The sequence below is a fragment of the Anastrepha ludens genome, chromosome 3, assembly GCF_028408465.1.
Source record: "Anastrepha ludens isolate Willacy chromosome 3, idAnaLude1.1, whole genome shotgun sequence".
NCBI lineage: Eukaryota > Metazoa > Arthropoda > Insecta > Diptera > Tephritidae > Anastrepha > Anastrepha ludens.
Window position 1 is genome coordinate 68,166,312 of NC_071499.1, and position 25,515 is coordinate 68,191,826.

Consider the following 25,515-nt stretch of genomic DNA (forward strand, 5'->3'; position numbering starts at 1 on the left):
AGGAGGAGGAGCTCGGCCAAATACTCAAAAAAGGATGTAAGCGCCAATTATATATATATTTATATATAAAAGTTTATAACTTTAAATTCCGGTCTGTGCAACTCAAATGAGCCGTTTATACATAGCATAACACTTCTCTTCTTCGTGAAAATCATTCTGGCAACGTAAATAGAAATAAACGAACAAGATTTGCCAAACCATTTGGATTTCACCTCAGTTGAAATTTTTCAAGCAAATAGAAATGACGAAATATAATTTTTTGCTTAGTGCTGCAGCGCTATTTTTACTAATTCTTTGTAATATTAATTCGGGAACAGCAAGTAAATTTGATGGAAGTAAGTGTATTATACAAGTTTTCAATAAACAGTTAGTTTTGATCCAATAAGAGATAATTAACAGTGAAAATGTTAAGAAATATGATGTGTGATTGTGAGAATAAGGCGAATGAAGAAACAACGATGACCAATGAATAATAAGATAATACAGGGGTAAAAAGCAAAATGACAAGTTACAAAAGATTTTCTCGATTTTTAATTTTTTGGGGTGCTTTTGGTTGCGAATTCATTGTATTAGAGGTTTTTGTGGTCGCAGTTCGTTTAGTTAAACATGGTATAATTTAACTACCAAAGATTGAAAGGTAAAAGTGACAGTGATCTAAATCTAAACGCGTAGAAATATCTTTTTTTTTAGAAATGTGAAATCAAATATGATTTCCACAAGGGTTTGTTCTTGATTAACCTATAATGCAACTACGCACAAGAACTGCTAGTTTTGATCGGAGTGCACTGACTAGAAACGTGCATCTATTGAAACAGCAAAATACGTGAAGCTGTCGCGAGAAACGTGAATCATTTGCTTTGGTAAAAATAAAAAGAAAATTTAATAATATTTAAAACAGGTGACGTTGCTGGCTACTTCGTGTCTTGATACATCAACATTCGTTACTTTGCGCGGCGTTTATATGAAATTATTTATCAAATAACGAACTCTTTCGTTTTATTCGTCTTTATTTTCATTAAACGATTAAATGGTTTTATTGCCATTGCGTGCGCCTCTTTTATTTCATATGTACAATATTTCATCGCAGTTCAAGTTATGCTCCATTTACTCCAACCATATACTTATACTTATGTTCATTCTATACTGCGGTTCATCCATATAAGAAGACTTCGAAGTGTATAGTTTTTCGATTAGATTGCATATCGCATAAGAAGTTATTGCTGGAGTATTAGTTTTTTTAAGTAAAACATAAAATAATATGTACGAGTATAACCGCAGACCTCAAGCCTTGGTTATAGGGAAGGAAAATTTTGATTAAAAATATGGTCGCTTTCATTTTAAAGCGTATTTGAAAAATTGACCATATTATTTTGGCTCCACTAATTACTAAATAGAATATTATATTATGCGACTTCTCGAAGTTAGATTTAATAAATACGTAATTGTGTTATTGGACTAGGCGGTTGTGTTAGATTTAAATGTTTTTTATTGAAATAATTGCATCTATAAAGTAAACATGTAAAGTGTCGTTCAGATATCGAAATTCCAATATTTTAATACAATACATTCAATAAAGTTGCTGCTAAAATTTGGAATTCGGCTAGAAAAATAACTCGGGAATCGGACCCACAAAGGCTATAGAACCGGACCAAACTTTCTGTCAAAAAAACGAATTGCTAATTGCAGTCGGACAAAAATATACTAAATAGTTAATATACGGTATGGGACATTTGCTACTGAAATAAAATAATCTAAATACTCTCGATACCACAGAAATTAAATGCCTGTGAAATTATTATATTTTTATTATAAACAATGGAAACAAATTCCGCAGTTCATATTAAAAAAATGCAACGGCTATATTCAATGAGGGAAATTAATTCCAACATAAAGAAAGCAGTACATTTTATTAAATAAATTTAAAGCAGAACTTTATATTTCGTGGCAAATCCATGGCTCCCAATAAGTGTCATGTACCATCTCTGCAATAAAATTTTCGACGATGGTCTGGGGCATGGCGGTCATATTTGGGTCTGGGTATATTTCTCTAAGCTTCCAGGCATCTTTGGGAAAAATTGGTTAGCATTTGTCACATTACTGCGATCAATTCTCTTTTTTCAATTTCCCAGGCGTTTTCTATAGGGTTAAGGTCATTACGTCCACTTTATTATTCCGAAACTAGGATTTAAGGACCTTTGCCATAGGCTTCGGGTCATTGTCCTGTTGGTGGTAGCATTACGGATTTTATAATGTGTATGTAAACATACTGATTGATTATTTCATTAATGCAATGAAGCGGCAAGGATGATAGAATGCAAGGTTGCGCCTACAAACAGAACAGGATAAGCATCCCCAGACGATAATGTAGTATGATTTTTGAAGACGTTTGCTTCGTGGGCTGCCATTACTTCCTACCAAATTAAATTTGCACTCGTCGCGGGACAGTTTTCCACTTGTTTACAGGTCAGTTTATGTCATCGTTTGCGAACTGCTACCGTTTTTTGCTGGATACATTTACTAAGCGGGGGGTTTCTTTGCGAACCGGTAACTGCACAAGTCAGTCTCGGTCAGGCAACGAGCAACAGTTCTTGAAGAGATTGGTGACTTAAACTCTTTTAAACGAAAGTTTCTTTATCTCTCTTACAATCCCAGCAACAGTTTTTTGTCCGTTTTTTTTTAATCGGCCTACAGGATGTACTACTGCAATAGTTTTGTTTTTTATAAAATTCGAAATAATGAATATTAATTAATTAAATCAGTTTAAAAATATGACTAGTATATTTTATGGAAATGTATTTTTGAGAAGTTCCGTTATTAAAGTCATCAATAAACGCCCGCGCAGTGCTTTACTGAATTTGTTTGGAGCAGTTGCTTACTTTACCATAATTTCTTAAATAAATCGAGTTACCTCGACAAATGTACACAGCAAATATCTCGATAAAAATAAACTCAATACAGTTAGAATGCGAACCGAGGGATTGAATATTTTTACCGTTATATAGTAAAGCAAACAAAGTTGCAATATTTTTGTCGCGCGAGATTGCCATATATTTTAACCTTTTTTTTCGAATATAACTGAAAAAGAAAATAAATCTCAATAATCATTTTAAAATATGTTACCGATACTCTCTACTTTCCGAGACAAGAAATAAGAAACATTTTCAACGAAAACATGGCTTTGTTAGAAAAAAAATGTAAATTAGTTGTCCGATACTGTAAGTAGGAGCGTAATTCACTAAACCTGTTCAAAAGTTATTAACAAAAACCAATTCCGTATTAGTGGTAATTTGTATCATTAATTACTCATTTAATAATGCACCAAACTGCTATATTACACAACTTCAACACTAATTGCACTGTATATTTGATATTTTCAGGAAAATATTTTACTAAAACTATTAATTATTTCAACTAAGTAATGATTTCTGGTATCTGTAAAAATTTCTGGTAATGCCACTTTAGTGAAGTAAAATATTAAATCAATATTATTTATAAAGTGCCTACAATATTGAGAGCCACATTTATAAAAGGGCAAAAACCTATGCCTTACCGTTTTAAAGGAAAGCTTCATACACCTGTATGTTAATCCTTTCTAGGTATAAACTCCCAAAAACACTGAAATACAACAGAAAAAAAAAACGGAACGAATTTGCACTATATTTATCCAATAGATTTTTATATAAAAAAAAAACAACACAAAACAGATAATAAGTACCAACGTTTTTTTTCGTCGTGAAATTTGAGTTTACATTTTAGTTACTTAAATATTGAAATAATTAGCAAAATTTTTTTGCTGAAAATATCAAGAATGCAATTAGTATTCAAATTTGGTGCCTTATTGAATAATTAATTAATAATGCAAAATACCCATTTTACTAAATTGTTTTTTGCTAACTTTTGAACGGTGTATAAAACGACTCTCCATTTTCGTAATATTAATATTGGAACCAAAACACGTTGATATTGACAAGTTTTGAAAAATTTTGGCATCCGGGCTGTAAGCTAGATAATTATCAAAATGTGATTAAACCACCACAGTCGGTTCTACGTTACGGTAACTACTAAAATTTATATCCGGCCAAGAATTATCACTCCAAAAGTGTTTTATTATTGTTTTGTGCGGCAACCAATAAGATTATATAGGTAAACAATAAAAAACTAAGTTTCGGTATTTATGAACTTAAAATTTCCATTGAGGAGGTCTTCATAAAATTTTGGAAGAAACAAACAGTTTGTCTAATAGTAATGACAGAAGGGCCTTGTGAATAAACCAATTCCATAATTTCATTCTAACTTCAGTGAAGTTTACCAACAAATAGAAATTCAGGAAATGTAACTTATCGAGAAGTGCAATTGGTTCAAAAGAAAATACGGTTATAAATTCTTTATTTGAAAGTGTATCTCTTTTAGGGATAAGTACTTGAAGATAACCAAACCTTATTCCCAAACAGTTTTGGTACCGATTCTCTAAGCAAATGAAAACAATGAAATTTGCGGAAATATCCATCCATGTGCATACATACATATATGTATATAACCGTATAACCTCTGAAGGCTTGGAATGTAACTTAACTGTTTACATATTTCACACTGAAAGTTTATTTCTCAATTGTTGAACTCTTACACACCAATACGCGTATATACATATGCATGTACATACACAGCTAATACTCACATACCATACATACACTTATTTCGTATCAGCAACTTTCTCGCTGAAATCTCTTATCAGGTATTATAAATAAATTTACCTGTGGAGTTAATTTTGTATTTCAATTACTTCTAGAAATTGCACAGTAGAAATATGTATATGTTCCATTTGTTGGACGCAACAAACCAACAGTATCTTTTATTTATTGATTTGAGTAAAAGAAATAATTTTTAAATATTAGCTGTATTCTGTTTTAGCCGACCTACAAAAGAACGTTCGAACGCGTTAACTCTTAAAACTCTTGGAACATTTTCTGCCTTGCAAATTAAACTCGTGTACAATGTTTTCTTGGAAGTGTATCAAGTAATTCACGATTTGTTTTATTTCTCAAAAAAAATATAATATAATAAATGCTACGAATCGTGAGAGCGTTCAGAAAAAAATTTGTCTTGATTCGCAACAGTCGCTTATTTGCTTTGATCGATATTCTTCTACTGGATTGTAATTATGTATATGCATATATTCAAGCATAACTCAATTATAATATCGATAACCAGTTTTTCACAATTAATAATTTTTGTTTATAAATATAACTTTTTACATTTATACATTTATTTGCCATCTATTCGAAGAAGAATAATCACAATATGACTAACATTATCACTAACTAGGTGAGGTCAATAATAATATACTTGTATTTTAACCAAACATATGCTTATGTATAATATATATTAACTTTTTAATACGTTGGTTTGTTTATAGTTATTTTCTAAAAGATAGATATCTATATAACTTGTTGTCTTTAAAGCTTAATAATTTCATTGAGAATGCGTAAATTCAAAATGCCGAAAAATAAATTCGAACTAATATTTAATGGGCTATAAAACTGTGTACCTGGATCCCCTCGAATGAAGGGTCGCGATAATATCCCTATTCAACTCGGCGATTTATATCCCCATTTATCGGCATCTGTTGACATTGAACTATCCATTTTCCTGCAGGAAATGATTAGGTTGTCGGCAAATTGTTTGAGTGCTAGACACTCGTCAGTGATACCGCACCACCGCGGTGTAGAGTTCTTTCGCCTTGCTTTTTAAATTCTAAATCTTGAATGTTTTGAAAATTTTGATGAAAATTTGAGGAAATTTATTTAATTTTTTTGAATTTTGAACAAATTTTGTAACTTTGGCTTTGAATTACAAAAATTTAGCTAAAAAAATATTGCGAATATTGTAAAAAGATGCAGTAACTTAATTATAAGTAATATGTATGTACATGAGTAGTATTTTCATATGTATGTACATGAGTAGTATATGCATATACAGTAGGTTCTGTTTTTATGCGGTAGATACGTTCCGCAAGAAACAGCATAAAAAAAGCTACTAGTTCTATAGTAAAACTATAGATACGTTTCAAATGCTAAAACCGCACAAATCTGAAATAATGTAATAAAATCGCATAAAAAAGGGCACTAGTCCCATATTATAACTATAGATACGTTCCATAGACCGCATGAATGAAAATAATTAAATAAAATCGCATAAACAAAATATTGTATTTTTGAAAATTATATCTTTATATTTCTGATGTAATCTGTGATGAGTTTTTGCTTAGCTGGTTTAGAATCTTGTTTATATGTACAATTCCCGATAGGTCGACATGCATTTTGTAATTAAAAAAAAAACCGCACTATTTCAAAACCGCATAAAAACAGAACCTACTGTATAATATATGCATATAATTACGTTTTTCGTCAGCGTTCGGCCATTTCACAACTCAAATCAATTGTTTCAATTAAGGCAAGTTTACGCTACTTCACGCTTACTGAGGGTTAATCGATCTCTTGATGCCTGTATATGCGAGAAGTACATATCAAACGCATTAGGTTGACCTCTTTATTAAACTACAAATAAGTAAGAATACATATGTATGTACATAAATGTAAATAAAAATGTTTTGTTCAAGGGTAGTTTTTTTGATCTCTTTTTTGGCAATACTTCATATTTTAAGAATATTTGGCAAATTACATATGTTTAGTTTTACTATAACAGTTTCTCTCAATTAACAGTTGGGTGTGACCACAAGGAGTTGGATGTTGTGGGAGTTTAAATGATCGCGTGAGAAGGACATAGTACAAAGATCACATTCTTCATGTAGAAGGAACAGTTGTCATATTTACAACTTTCTATTTCTACATATGTATGTATGCATGTATGGGTGTGGTCCTATGAATCATTATGGAGTAAAAGGAATAAATATGTACTCGTACATATGTAAAAATCGACTAAAATGGCCAATCATTTAATTACTTCTTTTTTTCAGTTCGTATAAACTCTCTTTTTGTAGCATTGCATTTTTGAATACTGGCATTAAATTCAACATTTTATATTAAATAATTGGTTATAAAATGACTCCGATTGAGTGGCTAATGAACAATTGTTCACTGCTACAGGTAGTCAACTCTTTATCGATAGACGGTGCCGCTTGCTTAATGCCTGTAAGTCATTCTTCAATTTTGATGATTGATTTTTTTATTATTTTATTTTGAATATTAAATAATTGCAATGTGTGGTACATCATTGTTTAATTTTGTTTACCAAGAAAGTTTGCTATGCCGAATTCGAATCAGGCAATTTAGGGGAAAGTTAAAAAAAAAATAAAAAATTCAGGATAAACAAAAATTTTGGGATTTGAAGCGAATGTTCGCTTGGTTGCTTGCATTTAATTAAATTTTTTTCAAAGGCACTATTAAAGTGCCATAAAAATTCAACGTAAACCTTAAGTTGTAATCAGAGTAAATATAATTAGTAGACCATTGGTAAAACTTCCAATAATGTTCGTGAAATTATCGTGATAAATTGTAATAACTTCGCTTCTCCTATAATTTTTCTTCACGCACCTGTATATTCGCATTTATGGCGCATGCTTTCAACGCCCCATAGATATATTTATGTACACTTTTATTGCATATTGTTATAATATATTGTATATTCAAGATGGCGCAGAATTAATCACCTTATCGAAAGATTAATAATTTTGCAACTGACGCCGTACGTCAATCATATTTTTCACTTGTAAAGTAGACAGCTGCAGTATACAAACAGGCAAGCAATGGAGTGGGTAAAGATCAAAATACATATTTCCATCACTCAAAATCATTTTTTTATTTATTAAAAAAGTTATTCAAAAACAAATTGATGACATTTGGTAAAGCGTTTACCGGTTGGTACTTTTGGGCGCGAAAAAATTGATATTATGTACATATGTATGTATACGTGAAATAACATACAAAATGATGGGTTTTACTTAAGGTGGAATAAAAACAGATTCATTATTTTTGTTTGACATTGAAGGCTTCATTTATCATAGTTAGAATGAGTAAATTTGGGTAAAATATTCAACATTTGGTTTGAAAACTTGTTACACACGTAATTCCATTATTCTTCTTTTATACTAACTCTCGTCCCTATCAGTAAAAACTTTAACAGTCGATTTTTACAAGTCGAGGCGAATGTTCCACCAGCAAAATCATACACTATAGACAGCAACTGGTGGTAATCACTTGGTGTCGGCCGAACTTTAGTATAAGTTGGATGCATAAGAACCTCCAAGCCCGAAATAAGTGAATGGTTGTAGGCAAGCAGTTCGGTAGATTATTTTCTGGACGTCCCGAAAGTTGCAATACTTTTCTTGATCTAAAAGAAAACGACTTTTCCTTAAAAATTACTCACCCTAATGTACCGCATTTGATTTACTAAATTATTATGCCTTCGTAAGTGTTCAATATGTATTGCTTTATTGCATACATATATAAAAATATAAATTGAAAATGAAAACATTGATTTGAAGTGCGCTTTTGAACATGACTGCATGGCACTAACGTGATAGTGTAATAGTAATAGAATGTTCTTATACGCGGATACACCGGTAAAGAGAAGGTCTTTAAGAATTCTTCATGAAGTTTTGTCTTTTTCTGACAAAAAAAAAAGTGTGTTTGCAAAAACCACAAAAACTTAAAAATGCTCATTGCCCATAAAAAGTTGTGTACTCAAATTCACATGGAACAACAGTGTTTGGCCGGAAATAAAGTTCATTCATCCTAATTTTTTTTTTTCAATTGCTGTTTTGAGAATGAACGCAAAAGTTGCAGATTTTGAAAAATAGTATGTATATATCAAAATTCATATATACACTAGTGCTCACATAATTAACGCACTTTATCTTTTTACAATATTCGCAATATTTTTCATGCTAAATTTTTTATAAAAATATAGTTCTTGCATAACAAAAATCTTTCTAAACTTTGTAAAAATTTAACAAAATTCAAATTTGCCAAAATTGTCACCCATTTTTCAACTTTTTATCAAAATCTTTCTGAAAACTTCTGGGTATGCAGTTTTATAGTCCATTCACTTTTAGTATCATAAATTTGGGTTTTAGTCGCGTTCATTTTTGAAAATTTTTTCGCATACAATGTAAATTGTAAAAATATAAACTGATTTATAATTCACACCTCTATGGTTTTAATTCGCATTCAGTAAATTCAAACGCTTTTTAAAATTTGTAAAAAGGTTTTCAATGTTAAGAAGAGTTGAGAGAAGAACATTTAATATTCTTGCATTAACTTAAAGGGAGCAAAAAATTAAATTTGCACTTTCAAAATATCAAACTTTATAAGAATCAAGAAATTTGCATTAGTATTAAAATCTTCTCAGAGTGACCTTTTTTAACCTTCTTTTGTTTAATAATACAGTTTGTTTTTTAACTTACAGTTTCGGTAGCTTTAAATTAAAAACAAAAAGAACAAACACCAAACTTAAAAATTTTCCCATTTTGGGTATATAAAAAAGCACTAAATTTATTGTGAAGAGCAAATCTTTGGCAACACTGCACAACTTGGCAAAAGTGACGTCACGTACTCTCTGATGGGCGCAATTTTATTTCTATCATTCTTGTATTATCTGGCTTTGGCATTTGTATACGGCAAAAATTTATAAGAGAAACCAAAAACCGAGAGACTACAGAATGTGCCTGGAGAAATCACTATGTCAAGTTATTTTTGATGTTTCTTTTTTCGTATTTCTCTTTCAATGTAAGCAAACTATCAGCTGACTGTGAAACTTGCAATTTCTTACTGGTTTTCTGTTTATTTACTGTTTTGAATATTTTTGAAAATCTTTGGCGTCCTTTGATTTGACTGTAAGAAGATGATTTCTAATTATGTGGTGGCCATCAAACACAGCATAACTTTATATAAGATTTTAGTCTATGTGTACGGGTCTGAAATAGTCGATCAATGGAGGTAATATCGTGCCAAAAGTTAGCAAAGGCCGAAAAAATCGCCCAAAAACCCCTGATAAAATGCCCTCCTTAACACCAAATAAAACAAATTGATTGAAATGCAAGAAATTTATTAGCAGCCACATATTGTAATAAGGAATAAAGAAGACATCGTTCAGTCGGTTCTACGTAACCGGAACGATCCGGATTTATATGCGGACAAGGACTGTCACTTCAGCAGCATTCCTCGTATATGCACGGGGAATGTTTGTGCTGCTACAACAACAACAACATCGGGGATAATATTAATATTCTGCCAGTCTGCTTATATAGGCCGCCGTAATAGCGGCATCAAAACTTATGGCAAAGTAAAACTTGCGATCAGATCGAGCTTTTTGTCACTGCAAATAACAAGATGTCTGAACCTCAGAACAACGACAGATTCTCAGATCTCCTGCCGTAAAATTTAAAATGTAAAATTGAGAAAAGAAACACAGAGGAGCAATACTTCCAAAGGTTTGTAAATAAGTTATCTATTCATCGAGTCCAAAAGTATTCTCTATGGAAAGAGAAAAAAACATTAAGCCACCAATGAACACTGTAAAGACACTAAGAAGAGATTGGGTTCGAAGTTTAAAGGTAAAGGCCAATTGCTTTGCAAAATATTTCGAGACGGGATTTCAACCTAGGTTAGGTTAAGTCAGGTTGTATTGGTTATCTACTATGGGATACACTAAGTCTTATAGCCCATTCTTGATGTTTTCAACCTAACAAAAAGAAAAAGTTGCAAAATTGATTTTTTTGATTAAAAATAAATTTGTCTATGATTATGCATATGCCTATTCAAATGTATTAAAAAAAAAACAGACAGCACTCGTTAATACCTTTCCATTAAGCCTAAGGTTAAATAGATACATATTTATGAATTTTATAAGCATCTTTTGAAGGCATGCTAGTGCTCTGTTCATTTTTTTGCTGTTCTACGGTATTATTAAGACCATTATATGGTTAGACTTAGTGGTTTTCCAAAATAATATAATATTTTTTACTGTTTTTCAACAAAATGAATATTCTTGAAATGTTGTGATTTTTTATGAAAAATATGAAATGAAAAATTTTTAAATAATGAGGAAAAATTTAAATCGATCGAGACAAGATCAAAAATGTTCAAAAATTTAGAATTGCAAGGAAAATTGTATTCGACTTTATGTTACATACTTAACAGACCTTCCTATTTCTGCTTCTTCTGAACGGCTTTTATGAAAAGTTTTTTCATGGCAGATGGGTTAAAAACCAAAAAGAAAAAACCTTTCGATTATTCTTTTTGCTATAATTACGTATATACATATACATACATAGTAAAATAAAATGTAATTATATTACCTACACTCATTTAATGCTGAAGAGTTTTTATTTGCCGACTCAATGAATATGTGCGTAATTTTAGAAATAGTTGCCTACAAGCACTAAGCGCAGCACCTAAACGCAAAATATCGATTTTCTATTTTTTGTTCATTATAGTGGTGATTACCAATTACATACACGGTTGACGACGCAACACTCGTCCCATGAAGCCATTGCAATTACAAAGCATATTTGCACATACACACATACTTGTTAGTTTGTCACCTTAATTTCTCTTATTGATGACGATTCTTATGAGATTTATTGTAATTTGCTCATTTATGGCACAACAATAAATTTTCTGCCGCAGTACCAATAATGCCAGATAACCAAGATAAAATATGTGAAACTATTGAAGGGATTCAGAGGAAGTTTGAAGTTTGTGCAAAAAAATTAAAAATTACACTCTAATTAAAATATTATTATATGTGTCCAGGCTTTTTCCTCATATTTTTATTTATTTATTATTATTATTATTTTTTAATTAAAATATATTTAGCAAGCCCTTTCACAAATAATATACCTTTGGCTTTGAATTGATATTTAGTCAAATCAATTCTAATAGAATTCCATAATACATAGTTTTCTTTTTGGGTTTGGAAGCCTCGAGAGTAGATAAACTATTATGGGGATAATTTCTTCGTCCATAATTCTTAAATGCCGCTGCACTGACGGCGCATGAACTCTGACTAAAATGATTGACATCAACTTCAACTTTTCTACGCTGCATACTTTCGCCATCAAACTCCCATGAAGTTGAAAAAACTGTCTTTCTCAATCGAACGATGCCAATTTTGACCTAATTAAGCAAAGTAAAAGTATTTTCCAAGTATTTGTATTTCTTTGTTATAAGAAAAATAAACAAACACATACTAAGAAAATAATCACACTTTGTTTTCATTTTCAGCCGAACTATATAGTGTGTCACCACAGTCGCCATCAGCTGATGACAAGTCAATTTCTTTTGTAAAATTACGGCACAAACGACAGGCGCAGACGATTTATTCAAAAAACCAGTATGAAAGTGTATCACAGAATACCAATACAAATGGCAGTGATGCTCAGAAACCCGTGGAAACGCCAACAACATCGAACATATCATCCATTGTAGTGGCATACAATGCAGCCAACAAACCCCTATTGGGAGTAAATGGTACAGGCCAAAGGCAAGATTCTGGCTTACAACTGTCACAGCCGAAGACCACAGTAGTCTCTGATCCTATTCAGCCGTCTCTTGGTGCTGCGGCTGGTATACTAGCTGCAGGCAACAAGTCCACCTCAGTGCAGGAAAATGGCAGCACTGATCAATCGACTGAAACTCCCGAGGAAAAAGTTATTGATAATGTAGATGTGCCGGATAATGAAACGATTAGTGAAATAGAAAAAACCAACTACACCGTCAACGTTACTAATGTAAACAATGTGTTTGTTAACACGTTTTTAACTTATTAATGATCTTCCATTATTCTATAGGATCATCACATCTACTATAACAGCTCAATATATATCGACAGTGCGGAAGCAGATCAGGTTTGGGAGCAAATCAAGAATACAGCGCACAATTCAATGCTATCGCAGTCCCACCGACGAGCTATGGTATGAAAATAACAAATTTCTAATAAATGATAACTTCTAATATGTCGTATGAACATATACAGTCAACGTCATGAGAAAGTGTGTACCACATCTTGATAAGCTTTGACTATTTATTTATTTAGCTTGTAATTTCAATTACTTTCTTTTATAAAAATATTGTTCATACTACAACAAAGACAATATAAAGTAAAGTTTCGAACTTAATGTAAAAATGCGGTAAATTTGCATCAAAATTTCTAACTTTTAACTCAGAATTTTTAGAAAAATTTCGGCTATTATAGATCATTGAATTGTGGCATAATCAAGTGCAAGTTTCAAGTGGTTCTATTGCGTTGATTTTTGAAACATTTTTGTGCTGGCGGAGTTTTCTTTCATATAAAAAACTAGCAAACCCGGCCCCTTTCGCTGGGCACACTAAAATAGAATAGATATGGTTCAGAACAGAAAATATATGATTTTCATATTACAGTGAAATTCCCCATTACGGACAGTCCTTATAACCGGACAGCTCCAATAACCGGACAAATTTTGGGCACACAGGTTTTTCATTCATTTTTTCATACAAATATCATCCTAATCAACGGACACTCTAATAAGCGGACGCGGACAAAGTATTTCAAACCATTTTCATAAAAAAATTTCTCATAAACGGACAAAATTCAAAAATATCACAAGCAAGCTTTGTTGTTCATTATAAAAATGAAATAGGTGATTCCCCTTTTAACATGTATGCACTCATTCAAGTCCTGTGTTTTAAATTGAGAGTAGTTTTCCATTCAGTTTGTTAAGTCAGTTGCATGCGAATGGTTGCGTTCAAAGGTTTTCTCCAAATGGATCAAAATGCTTTCACTGAGGACAACAATATAGAAGTTGAATTTGACCAACAAGATGATACTATGGACATAAGTGATTCAGAAGATGAATTTTCAGAAGAAATAAGTGAGCCTATAACATCATATGATGAGGCTTTAAAACTTGTTGCGGGCTTGAAACAATATGCAAAAAATGACTATGTAGCTTTTCAGCACATTAAAAATATCGAGAGTCACTTTGAAAATGAACATTTTAAATTAATGCAATCAAGCATTACCTAATTTTTTCAATGAAACTAGTATTGAAATGTAAAGACTTGTACAATGTACTTAATCGCTATATGTACATACATACATATATGTATTTATATGTAATACTAAAGTATGCAAATATTCTTTACTTCCAAAAATTTCTTAAATAAACTATGTACAATACAATTCATATGTGTGGTATATATTTTGTGACTTCATCCCTTATAAGCGGACATCTCCCATAGCCGGACAAAAACACTGTGACGGTGAGTGTCCGGTTATAAGGAATTTCACTGTATTTATTTCTTTATTCTTTATTCAAGCGCTTTGGCATAAACAATATTTTTTGTTTTTCTATTTGTTTTTGAGTAAATATAAAATATAAATTGAAAATCAGGAAAAAAGAAGATTGTTTTTAAATTTCAAATCAACGTATATGAATAAACAATCGTCTTTTTTCCTGATCATCCATGAATTTTTCGTTTCAATTTATATGTTTTATTAAGCATTGGAGCTTTTTTAACCATTATATTTTTCAAAAAAAAAAAAAAAAACGAAAAAAAATTTTTTTTCCACGAACACATAATTTCATTCGGATTTCAATTAAATTCTCAAATTTCGTAAGAAATTATTCACTGTTCCAAAATCCACTCCAAAAAAATTCACAAACAATTTTTACATGTTGCACTTACGTTTTTTCCTTATGGCATCCAAATCAGAAAGAAATATTGACACATTGCAACTCACACTGTCAATTTGACAGTTCAGTTCCGCCCCAAGCGTTAAAAAAGTAAGCAGCATTATGGCTGGTTCAAAAGAACGCTGTACCCGTTGCCAGTGCTCCGAATTACAACCAAACTTTACGAAACCCATTTTCAATACTTAACAATGTGTGTAAGTTTGGTTTAATTCGGTTAAAGACACGGCGGGTCCACGTTTTGGCATATATTTTGAGACCCTAGTCATCAATAGGTATGAAAATTACCCCGTATTAAAGCACTTATCAACAGCTTTCATTTGATATCCATATTGTACAAACACATTCTAGGGTCCACGTTTTGGTCTCTATCTCGAGACCCTAGTCACGGAGCGGATGGAAATACTCTGAAGTAAAGCATTCACCAACAGCTTCCATTTGATACCCATATTGTACATACACATCCGAAAGTTACCCGGGTCCACGTTTTGACCTATATCTCGAGACCCTATCTACCAATAGGTATCCAAACTATACGGAAACCATCTTCAATACCTCCTTAACAATGTGTGTAAGTTTGGTTTAATTCGGTGCAAAGACACGGCGGGTCCACGTTTTGGCATATATTTCCAGACCCTAGTCATCAATAGGTATGAAAATTACCCCGTATTAAAGCACTTATCAACAGCTTTCATTTGATACCCATATTGTACATACACAACCAAAGGTTACCCGGGTCCACGTTTTGACCTATATCTCGAGACCCCAGTCACGGAGCGGCATGAAAAATACTCTGTACTAAAGCATTCACCAACAGCTTCAATTTGATATCCATATTGTACAAACACATTCTAGGGTCCACGTTTTGGTCTCTATCTCGAGACCCTAGTCACGGAGCGGCATGAAAAATACTCTGGACTAAAGCATTCACCTGTATGCCGCTATGTCTGAATTTGGTATCCCCGCAAAACTAATACGGCTATGTAAGATGACGTTGCTCAACACCAGCAGCGCCGTCAGAATTGGGAAGGACCTCTCCGAGCCGTTTGATACCAAACGAGGTTTCAGACAGGGTGACTCGCTGTCGTGTGACTTCTTTAACCTGATGTTGGAGAGCATCGTACGAGCCGCAGAACTTAATCGCTCAGGCACAATATTTTATAAGAGCGTACAATTGTTGGCGTATGCCGATGATATTGACATCATCGGCCTTAACAACCGCGCTGTTAGTTCTGCCTTCTCCAAACTGGATAAAGAGGCAAAGCGAATGGGTTTGGTGGTGAACGAGGACAAAACGAAGTACCTCCTGTCTTCAAACAAACAGTCGGCGCACTCGCGTATCGGCACTCACGTCACTGTAGACAGTTATAGTTTCGAGGTTGTAAAAGACTTCGTTTATTTAGGAACCAGCATTAACACCGATAACAATGTCAGCCTTGAAATCCAACGTAGAATCTCTCTTGCCAACAAGTGCTACTTTGGACTAAGTAGGCAACTGAGCAGTAAAGTCCTCTCTCGACGAACAAAACTAACACTCTACAAGACTCTCATCATGCCCGTCCTAACGTATGGCGCAGAAGCGTGGACGATGACAACATCCGATGAAGCGACGCTTGGAGTGTTCGAGAGAAAGATTCTGCGTAAGATTTTTGGACCTTTGCACGTTGGCAACGGCGAATATCGCAGGCGATGGAACGATGAGCTGTATGAGCTTTACGGCGACATAGACATAGCGCAGCGAATAAAGATCCAGCGGCTTCGTTGGCTGGGTCATGTCGTCCGAATGGATACAAACGCTCCGGCTTTGAAAGTATTCGATGCGGTACCAGCTGGTGGTAGCAGAGGAAGAGGAAGGCCTCCTCTGCGTTGGAAAGATCAGGTGGAGAAGGACTTGGCTTCACTTGGTGTGTCCAACTGGCGCCGGTTAGCACGAGAAAGAAACGACTGGCGCGCTTTGTTAAGCTCGGCCAAAATCGCGTAAGCGGTTATCGCGCCAATTAAGAAGAAGAAGAAAGCATTCACCAACAGCTTCCATTTGATACCCATATTGTACATACACATCCGAAGGTTAGCCGGGTCCACGTTTTGACCTATATCTCGAGCCCTATTTCCAAAATAAAATATAATCCATGTTACTCGTGGATGATGTAGCTTTCGAATGGTGAAAGAATTTTTAAAATCGGTCCAGTAGTTTTTGAGCCTATTCATTACAACCAAACAAACAAACAAAGTTTTCCTCTTTATAATATTAGTATAGATGTGGAGTAGGTACTAAATGCGGAAAATGCACAAGACCGCGTCCGAAAAACTATCAAAATTCCGTTGCACAATCAAAATTGAATGATCTATAAAACTGCATACCTGAAATTTTTCTAAAAATTGTGGGTAAAAAGTTTTAAATTTACAAGTTTTATACCAATTTATATTGTTTTTGTTGTAGTATGAACTATATTTTTATAAAAAAAGTAATTGAAACTACAAAGCTTTTTAATATGATGTGTTCACTCCCTTTTGACGCTCACAGTACATATGCAGCTTATACATATATGGGTTTTCAATAGGATGACAATATTACTTTACGTTTACAAGGCCCATTCAGAGAGGTATTAGTGACACCTCATTTGTATAATTGCCAACATTGTTGTAATTGCTCTACATGTGATCCCCGGTGGTACACAGAGCACGTTTAATAACCCGGATTTATATTCGGTCGAGGACTGTCACTCCAGCAGCATTCCCCGTACATGTATGGGGTATGATTATGCTGCTACAACAACAACAACAGATCGACGATTGGTGACTATACTATACTGGCAGGGCTTGATAAACTGCTGCAACAACAACAAATTGACAAATAGTTCTGAGAACACAACTTCCATCAATTTTGAATACATTTAAACCTATAGTGGAATAGATTTTGCGAAAAATATTGAAGCAATTTGCAAAATATCAAAAATATTTGGAAATTGTAGAAATGTTCTCAGATAACTGCAGATATTAAAGGGATATTTCTATTCAACGTTAATGTATTGTCTACCGAGGAGTTACCGATATTAAAACAACATTATATATCTGTAATGCTTCATATTCATTTTTGGCATGAATCAACCGAGTGGTAATCACGTACAAGGCCACTCGAGTACAGTAGCCGCAACTAATATTGAAAGTCCCCATTCTATATAGCTACTTTTACAACAACTTTTGAACATTCACGGAATATAATGCTATTTTAAGATTACATAGAGATGCAATACTATGATTTAGGCGGATTGCGTGATATCTGCAATTTTTGGGATTGATCTTAAAACATGAACCAGCATTCTTTAACTTCGAAATTGCTCGAAACAATAAGAAATAACAAATTCTTTCTTCCATCTCTTAGACCGTTGAGTTGAGCTTCGATTTTCCTTTCTATGGTCATCCTGTACGGAATGTTACAGTGGCAACAGGTGGTTTCCTCTACACTGGTGATTACGTGCACTCTTGGTTGGCAGCAACACAATACATTGCACCCTTAATGGCTAACTTCGACACAAGTTTATCAAATGAATCCTATGTACGAGTTAAAGACAATGGTAAAAGAAAATAAAGCGCTAAACTCTCAATATTCTAAAAAAAATTGTTTTTAGGCACTGCATTCACAGTGATTTGGGAGAAAGTCTCATTGCAAGATAAACAAGATGTGGGAAAGTTCACGTTTAGCGCGACTTTGCATAAAAACGGTGATATTGTTTTCATCTACTATTATGTTCCAATTGACATTAATGCCATCCAAGATGATAAACATCCCGTCAAAGTAGGTCTCTCCGATGCTTACATAATTGACAAAACTGTGTTCTGTAAGTAAATTATGTATTTAGTAAATAAATCATTTAAACTGTAAATAGAGCGCATAAAACTCAAGCATCATTTAAATTAAATTCCTTTTTTTTTACATATAATATATATTTCATTTGCAGATACACGCAGGAAAACAATTTATGAATATCATCGTATAAATTTATCAAATACCGGCATATCAAACTCAACAATCATTTATTTGAAAGCTTTGCCCAGTTGCCTTGATTACAAAGACTGTGCGGCTTGCAGTAACCACAAGACTTCATTTGATGTAAGTTTAATGTCGATAACATTTGGTGATAATTCACTAGAAACCAACATTTTTAATGTGTAAAATTGAAACTTATTATAGTGCGCTTGGTGTCCTACTTTAAACAGATGTTCGACCGGCACAGACCGCAGGAAACAAGAATGGCAACACAAGGGTGAGATCTTTAAACAAATTAAAAGAAATGAAAACAAATCTTATTCGGTTCCTTTTTTTTTTTTGTCCTTAAAAAAAGGTTGTGATCGCACACAAATTATGGACGCATCTGCGTGCCCCCCTCTGGGCCAGAAGGGAAACAATGCGATTCAAGGAACTAGCAATAGTAGCTCCAACGGCAGCACCAATAACACTACACCAGTAAATTTGCCAAGTGATAGTGTAAACAACAAAAATGACCCCCAGAAAATAAATGAAAACAGTGAGCATGCAAGTGAAACAAATAGTGCCACTGATACGCCGGTGCACGATGACAACCACGCGGCGAAAGTAGTGAACGAAGTTTTAGAAGCACACTCTGAGTCGAAAAGCATGGGGCTTGCTCTTGGCTTCCTGGTGCCTATCTGCCTAGTGCTAACTGTGATTCTATGGGTGTTTTATGCATACAGAAATCCGCACACCAAAAGCGGACAACTCTTAATTCAGGTATGTATGCTTGTGACGCAAAAGTCTCTGTAGGAATTAAGTGTATTTAAATGTCATTATCTAAAGCATCGAAGTCCTAAAGAGAATTGATTTTTTTTGTTGACAATGTTGAAGCTTAAAAGTAATATTCAATTTACACAGCGTAGTTTTTTTTTAATTTGAGACTTTTAAATCCTGTTTCATTATCATTGAAAAATCCTGCCTCTATTTTCAACAAAAATGAGCATTATTTTATTCCATAAAACTATATTCAAGCTTTTATTTATAAAATTTTTTTTATATTATATTTACATGCAGTCCAAGCACTTGCATCAGGTTTGTACAAGTAATTTTTCGCAAGATCTTCACCCATCGCTCACCATTTCATTGTACTTCTTGTTAAACGAACGTAATATTAATTTTGTGAATAGAGTTTTCAAACTAATTCATTTTGTATTGCAAACTGTGTTTTACTGTACACTTACCAATTCTGCGTGTTTATATTTGTTTCCGAATTTATTTTAAAGCTAATAGAACTCATAAATTATTCGTAGAATGTATGTTTCTGATAAACCCTTGAACGATTTAAAAAGTATTTTTTTATTATTATTATCAAACTAAATAAGTCATTAACCCACGTCTGCCTTAAGGGGTTATACGCAGTTATGAAGCAAATAAAAGACGGGTTGTCAAGGATTTATCCTGAAGAAACTTCAGAATATTTTAATTTGAAAATTTTTGGCGGTTATAAAAGCATCCTTCAAGAACGTAACAAAATTTTTTATTTATGAAAATGTTGATTATAGAGCGCGCTGCAGGTGATTTCTGGAACCTCCTTTAAAAAAAGACGATTTACGGTGTACATCGTAACTCAGGATTGGATTATCTGAAATCAAAAAACCAAACAAATTTTGTTAATATATTAGATTATCTAGTAATTAATCGTTCGGCTAATCAAAATAGTGAATTTTCACAAAATGGCAGCTTTTAAAAGAAATGATTTCGATTTTTACGTTAAAATTAGGCCGTAAATTGATTATAAAATGGAAAATAAGTATCAGATCTACAAAAGGAACGATTAATTACTAGAAAATGTATCTTTAAAGATTGAGTTAAAACGGTTGACCGATCAAACAAGCCGTTTTCGAGATATCGTGTACACCGACTTGAAAAATGTCGTTTTGAAAAAAAACACGATTAAAGTTTCAATACCTACCTTAAAACGTGCCGAGGCATCTCTACATATTTAGGTATAACTCCGAAAGTATTGCTTAGATCTACTTCAAATTTCGTGCGTTTACTTTTGAATATACATATGTACATTACAAAAATGCAATAAAAAAAAATCGATTTTTTTTAAAGTCATAACTGCTTATAACCCCTTAAGAAGGCGAAAATTAGTTTAGGCTCGTAATAATTGTTTATCGGGACTCTAATAAGATCCAGTAATATAATGTACTACAGAATTCAAAATTAAGATTTCGCATTTATTTCTCCTCTCAAACAACTAATCATTAACCATAGTACGGTGAAGAAACGTTATTTACAACATATAAGGCAATTGAGTAGCGCAGTATAAGCTGGGCCAATGTGCTCGCCGGACATTCGCATCGTGAAGCACTCAGGAGTTGTCTCGTGAAAACATGTGTAATACTGGTGCAATTATTTTCTGGATACTGCAGATGGTTGAACTTCTATTTGTCGAGAATAGACACCTGACATTAGAGTTCTATGTACAGTCCATATTACTCACGAACTGCTCTAACAAAGTTTCAGCGTTTCCTATTACCCCGAAACCTGATTTGTTAAGTTAATTTGATCCTGAGGGTGTAGCCGTATATATTTATATATATGTATAATAGCTTATTGACCAGAGGGAAATGGGTTTAAAAGGTGTTGTTTAAAGCGGCAAGTGGACAGGTAATTCTTTTAGTGGGGATTCTTTCATAAACTACATTAAGGGCACAGTATTACAATGATTTATTTTATCGCTTTGGTAGAAATGAGCAGAGAAAAAATGATGTTTCACTATGATAACACAACCACATATTGAACCAGAATTTTTGCTACCAATCCACCGTAATGGCGAATTCTTTCCGATTACATAGAAAAAAATACAAAAACTTTCGTGTTTACTACTAACACTGATACTTTTCATCCGATCCCCGTACCGAGGCAAAAATATTTACGTACATATGTATATTTTTTGGGTCACTAATCATAGTCAAAAATATTCGAATAGCTTTCATGATTTGTTCTTGCATTTTCTCTGTCTTGCTATTTTCTCTCCCTTTTATGCACAGTCATTAAATAGCCATAATCATACATCTATTGTACATTAGGGTGCCTCACAAAAAAAAGTTGCATTTTTCCAACGGAGTTATAAAAGTTGTTTACTTTAAGGCTTCCGCCAAAATATTTCGAGAAAATATTAAGATCTACGTGGACTGGACTTATTTGAAAATATTATACCTTAAAAAATCAAGTTTTTTATAAATATTGATATTAATATTTATAAATGAAAAATATAAATAAAAATATTTATTTTTATTTTTTAAAAATATTTAAATATATTTATCTTTATAAGTATATTTATATTATTATTCTCAAAAATATTTTCCCAAAAAATTACCCCGGATGATAGAAGAGTTTAAGCTTAAAAAGTCTGCATGCAAATGTTTAAAAATTTTGTTAACGGTATCAACGGAACGGAGATGTGTTGATATTTGTGAAAAAAATTGGGAGGTGAATGGGTTAATTTTCTAAGAATAATTAAGAATAAATTTCAAGTAATAAAAGCTATATTCCAAAAAAAAAAAATAGCGTAGGCAATCTTATGACTTTGAGTCCGTTGTTAAAATTTTAAAAGTTTTTATGCAAACCTTTTAAACTTAAACTATTTTATCATCTGAGGTGAATTTTAGCAAAAAATATTTTTAAAAACTTGTTTTATTTATTAAAAACTTAAGTCGATCCACTTCACGCTCAATTTCATATTCTTCCGAAATACTTTAGCGGAAGTCTTAAAATATAATAAATTTTATGATTCCGATAGGAAAAGAAGTACCGAGTTTTTGTTATATAGAGAGTAAGGCACCCTAATCTAAATACATATTTACATACATACAACATTATTTACATTCGTATTAATATTTGTAAAAATCATTAAATTGAAAATTGTAATTTCAGTACCGCCCAAGTCAATGGTCATGGCGACGTGGAGAGGCGCGTTACACAGCCGCAACGATTCACATGTAATGTATAAATTTTCCTTTCCCCCCTCCTTCTCCCGCGTCTCTGGATGCCTCGAGTAAATACTTTTAAATTTTGCTGCATTGTTCGGAGCGACTTAGACATTTCGTTAATAATTAAATTTTTATCTTTGTCATTTTATTATTGAAAACGTTATAAAAAAGCCAAAACTATTTAGTAAGCAAATAATAAATCATCTTATATCTGTATATTATTTTTTCGTTATTTACCTACTACAACAATGCGCACTACCCACAAAGGTAATTCCGATGTATGGTAGTGAACACTATAAACTATAACAGAAAGTAAAATGCATATGGAAACAGAAAGAACAGAGAGAGATATTTAATTTTAGCAAATGTAAAAGACAAGTCCTGCATACAAGCAAACAGCAACAACTAAGCTGATGCTGCAGTACATACTCGTATTATGAGAGATGGCAGCCGTAGTCGTTGTTTTGCTTTGCTTAATACTTATATATGTATGTATGTTTGTATGCACATTTGTTTGTGCTTTTTATTATGATTTTTGTATGTATGTACTAAGTAAATATTTTCTTCTCCATATTTTCTTATTTTAAAATTTTAAAAAGTTTAGTTTAAATATCTGTGGACTTTTGGCATAATAACTTATGTGATTTTAATAGGTTTTGCTTTAAGGTCTATAAATTCTGATTTGTAATAGTAAAATTTTGTATTTTATTTAACCTTTATTAAGATTGTGTTACCCAAGCTACGGCTATAAATGATTAATTGATTAAATATTTCGAGAAAAACAAGCAATATTTGGTGCCTGACAGAAAAAAGTGCTAAGCCGACTTAAGTTCTTTTATCAAACGTACACAGGTATATATCATAATGTAAACTAATGTTTGTAATTTTCATTGGCATATTCGCAATATTTATTTATGTTTGTAACTTGTATATCTATATTCATACACTATCTTTATTATTTTTGTGAATTTGATTGCTAGTTCTTAAATAAATTTTATACTATATACATAACATTGGATGTGTAAATTTTTAAAATGATACGGCAACACATGACAGAATTTCGCCTGCATTATTCAATGCAAGAATAAGATGAGATATAAAACGATAAATAAGCTGAAACACTTACAGTTAATATTCCATACTTTGGTGTGTGTGCATTACTCTCAATAGATTTTGAATCACGTTAATCCCATTAGTGAATCACTATATAATAAGTTTAATAAATGTTACTCATGCAATAGCAAAGCAAAGCTCATTTGCTGTACAATAATATTAACTGTTGGTGTAAGCCATGCAATAAACTGTAGGCAGTGCAATAAACTGTATATATGTATGTGCATGTGTGATGCAGGTGTAAGTACAGTTCTACTCAACGATTCTGGATTCGGAAATGTATAGGCAGCCTTAACGAAGTTATCGATGTGCTTTTATTTTCGCAAAATGTTAAATTAGTAAAATTCATAAAAATCAATATGCGCATAATAATCAAATTCAAAACCTAGATCAATATTGAAACTGTGTATTTGTATGTCAATGTTTGCAATGCTTTCATGGCTCTTGGATAGAAAGCAAGATACATTCGAGCATAGGCATTAAATTTGTAATGATAGAGTAACTTGTCATGCAAATGCGTCGAGGATGGCTGATCTTTGGAAATAATTCGTGATGAAGTTTATTCATATATACCTACATACATACATATATACAAATATGGAGGACAAATAGAAAAGCAATTTTCTTTAAAATGTCGTCAAATCCGCGTCACTTATTTTTGTATTAAAACAATTAATAAAAAAGGCATATCATGAAATTTATCTGTCGTGTGGTTAACAGCTGCATTTACAAATGTGTGTGGTTTTGCGTCCAAATATCAAAAATTATATAGTGAGCAAGAAAAAACGATGTTGGGTATTTCTACACTACGACTCTACATACATTTTTTTATATTTGTGATACCGAATAATAAAACGTTATCAACGCCGAATTGGGTTGTATGACGCTGTACTAAATATAAACAAATTTATTTGATAAATTAATTTTCGAAATTATGCACACCATACGTACACGCATTTGAGGTTAAATACACATTTTTTTGATAATTTAAATAAAATAACTACTCACTACGGCCTTTGTGACATTCGGAAGTGCACAGGTTCGAATATCCGTGCGTGAAACACCAAATGACAAAAAAAGTTTTCTAATAGCGGTCACCCCTCGGCGGGCAATGACAAACCTCCTGGTGTATTTCTGCCATGAAAAAGCTCCTCATAAAAATAAAAACACCTGTCGTTCGGAGTCGGCTTAAAACTGTAGATCCCTCCGTTTGTGGAACAACATCAAGACGCACATCACAAATTGGAGGAGGAGCTCGACCAAGCACCCAAAAAGGTTGTAAACGCCAATATAGCTAATCACTCCTCTTAGTAATATATTCGTCCAAACTTCGTCCGTCATTGCTATCAATCCTTAATGCCCACAGAAACCATAAGAACAAGATTTTTATATTTGGATTTTTGGAATTTTATCTAAGCAATTTTCCACCTAGAGTTATCAATTAACGTTTTCATAAAAAAAAATTAGTCAAAGAAAATATTTGAGGTAATGCATATAAAACAAGTGATTACCAAACACCACACACGCCTTATGTACGAGTATATTTGTACATATACATATTATATTATATTGTAACTACGGTTTATATCAGCTTAAAACACCAGTAATTGAAAATCTCATTTTTGTATGCAAAATGCAACAGAACTTTTAAGAACATGAAACAAAAATGGATTATACTAGCAAAAAACCAATTAAAAACAATTTACATATAAATAGTTAAAAAAAAACAAAAAAAA

The 25,515-nt window shown here is 32.6% G+C and overlaps 1 protein-coding gene across 1 annotated transcript; it reads left to right on the forward strand.

Moving 5' to 3' along the window:
- Window positions 1-185: 185 nt before the first annotated feature.
- Window positions 186-24,480, forward strand: LOC128858164 (plexin domain-containing protein 2). Its single transcript, XM_054094204.1, has 9 exons — window positions 186-335; window positions 12,243-12,748; window positions 12,809-12,931; window positions 18,075-18,267; window positions 18,322-18,531; window positions 18,652-18,803; window positions 18,885-18,957; window positions 19,036-19,442; window positions 22,611-24,480. The coding sequence occupies exons 1-9, from the start codon at window positions 242-244 to the stop codon at window positions 22,677-22,679; spliced, it is 1,827 nt and encodes a 608-aa protein (XP_053950179.1). The 5' UTR covers window positions 186-241; the 3' UTR covers window positions 22,680-24,480.
- Window positions 24,481-25,515: the final 1,035 nt, after the last annotated feature.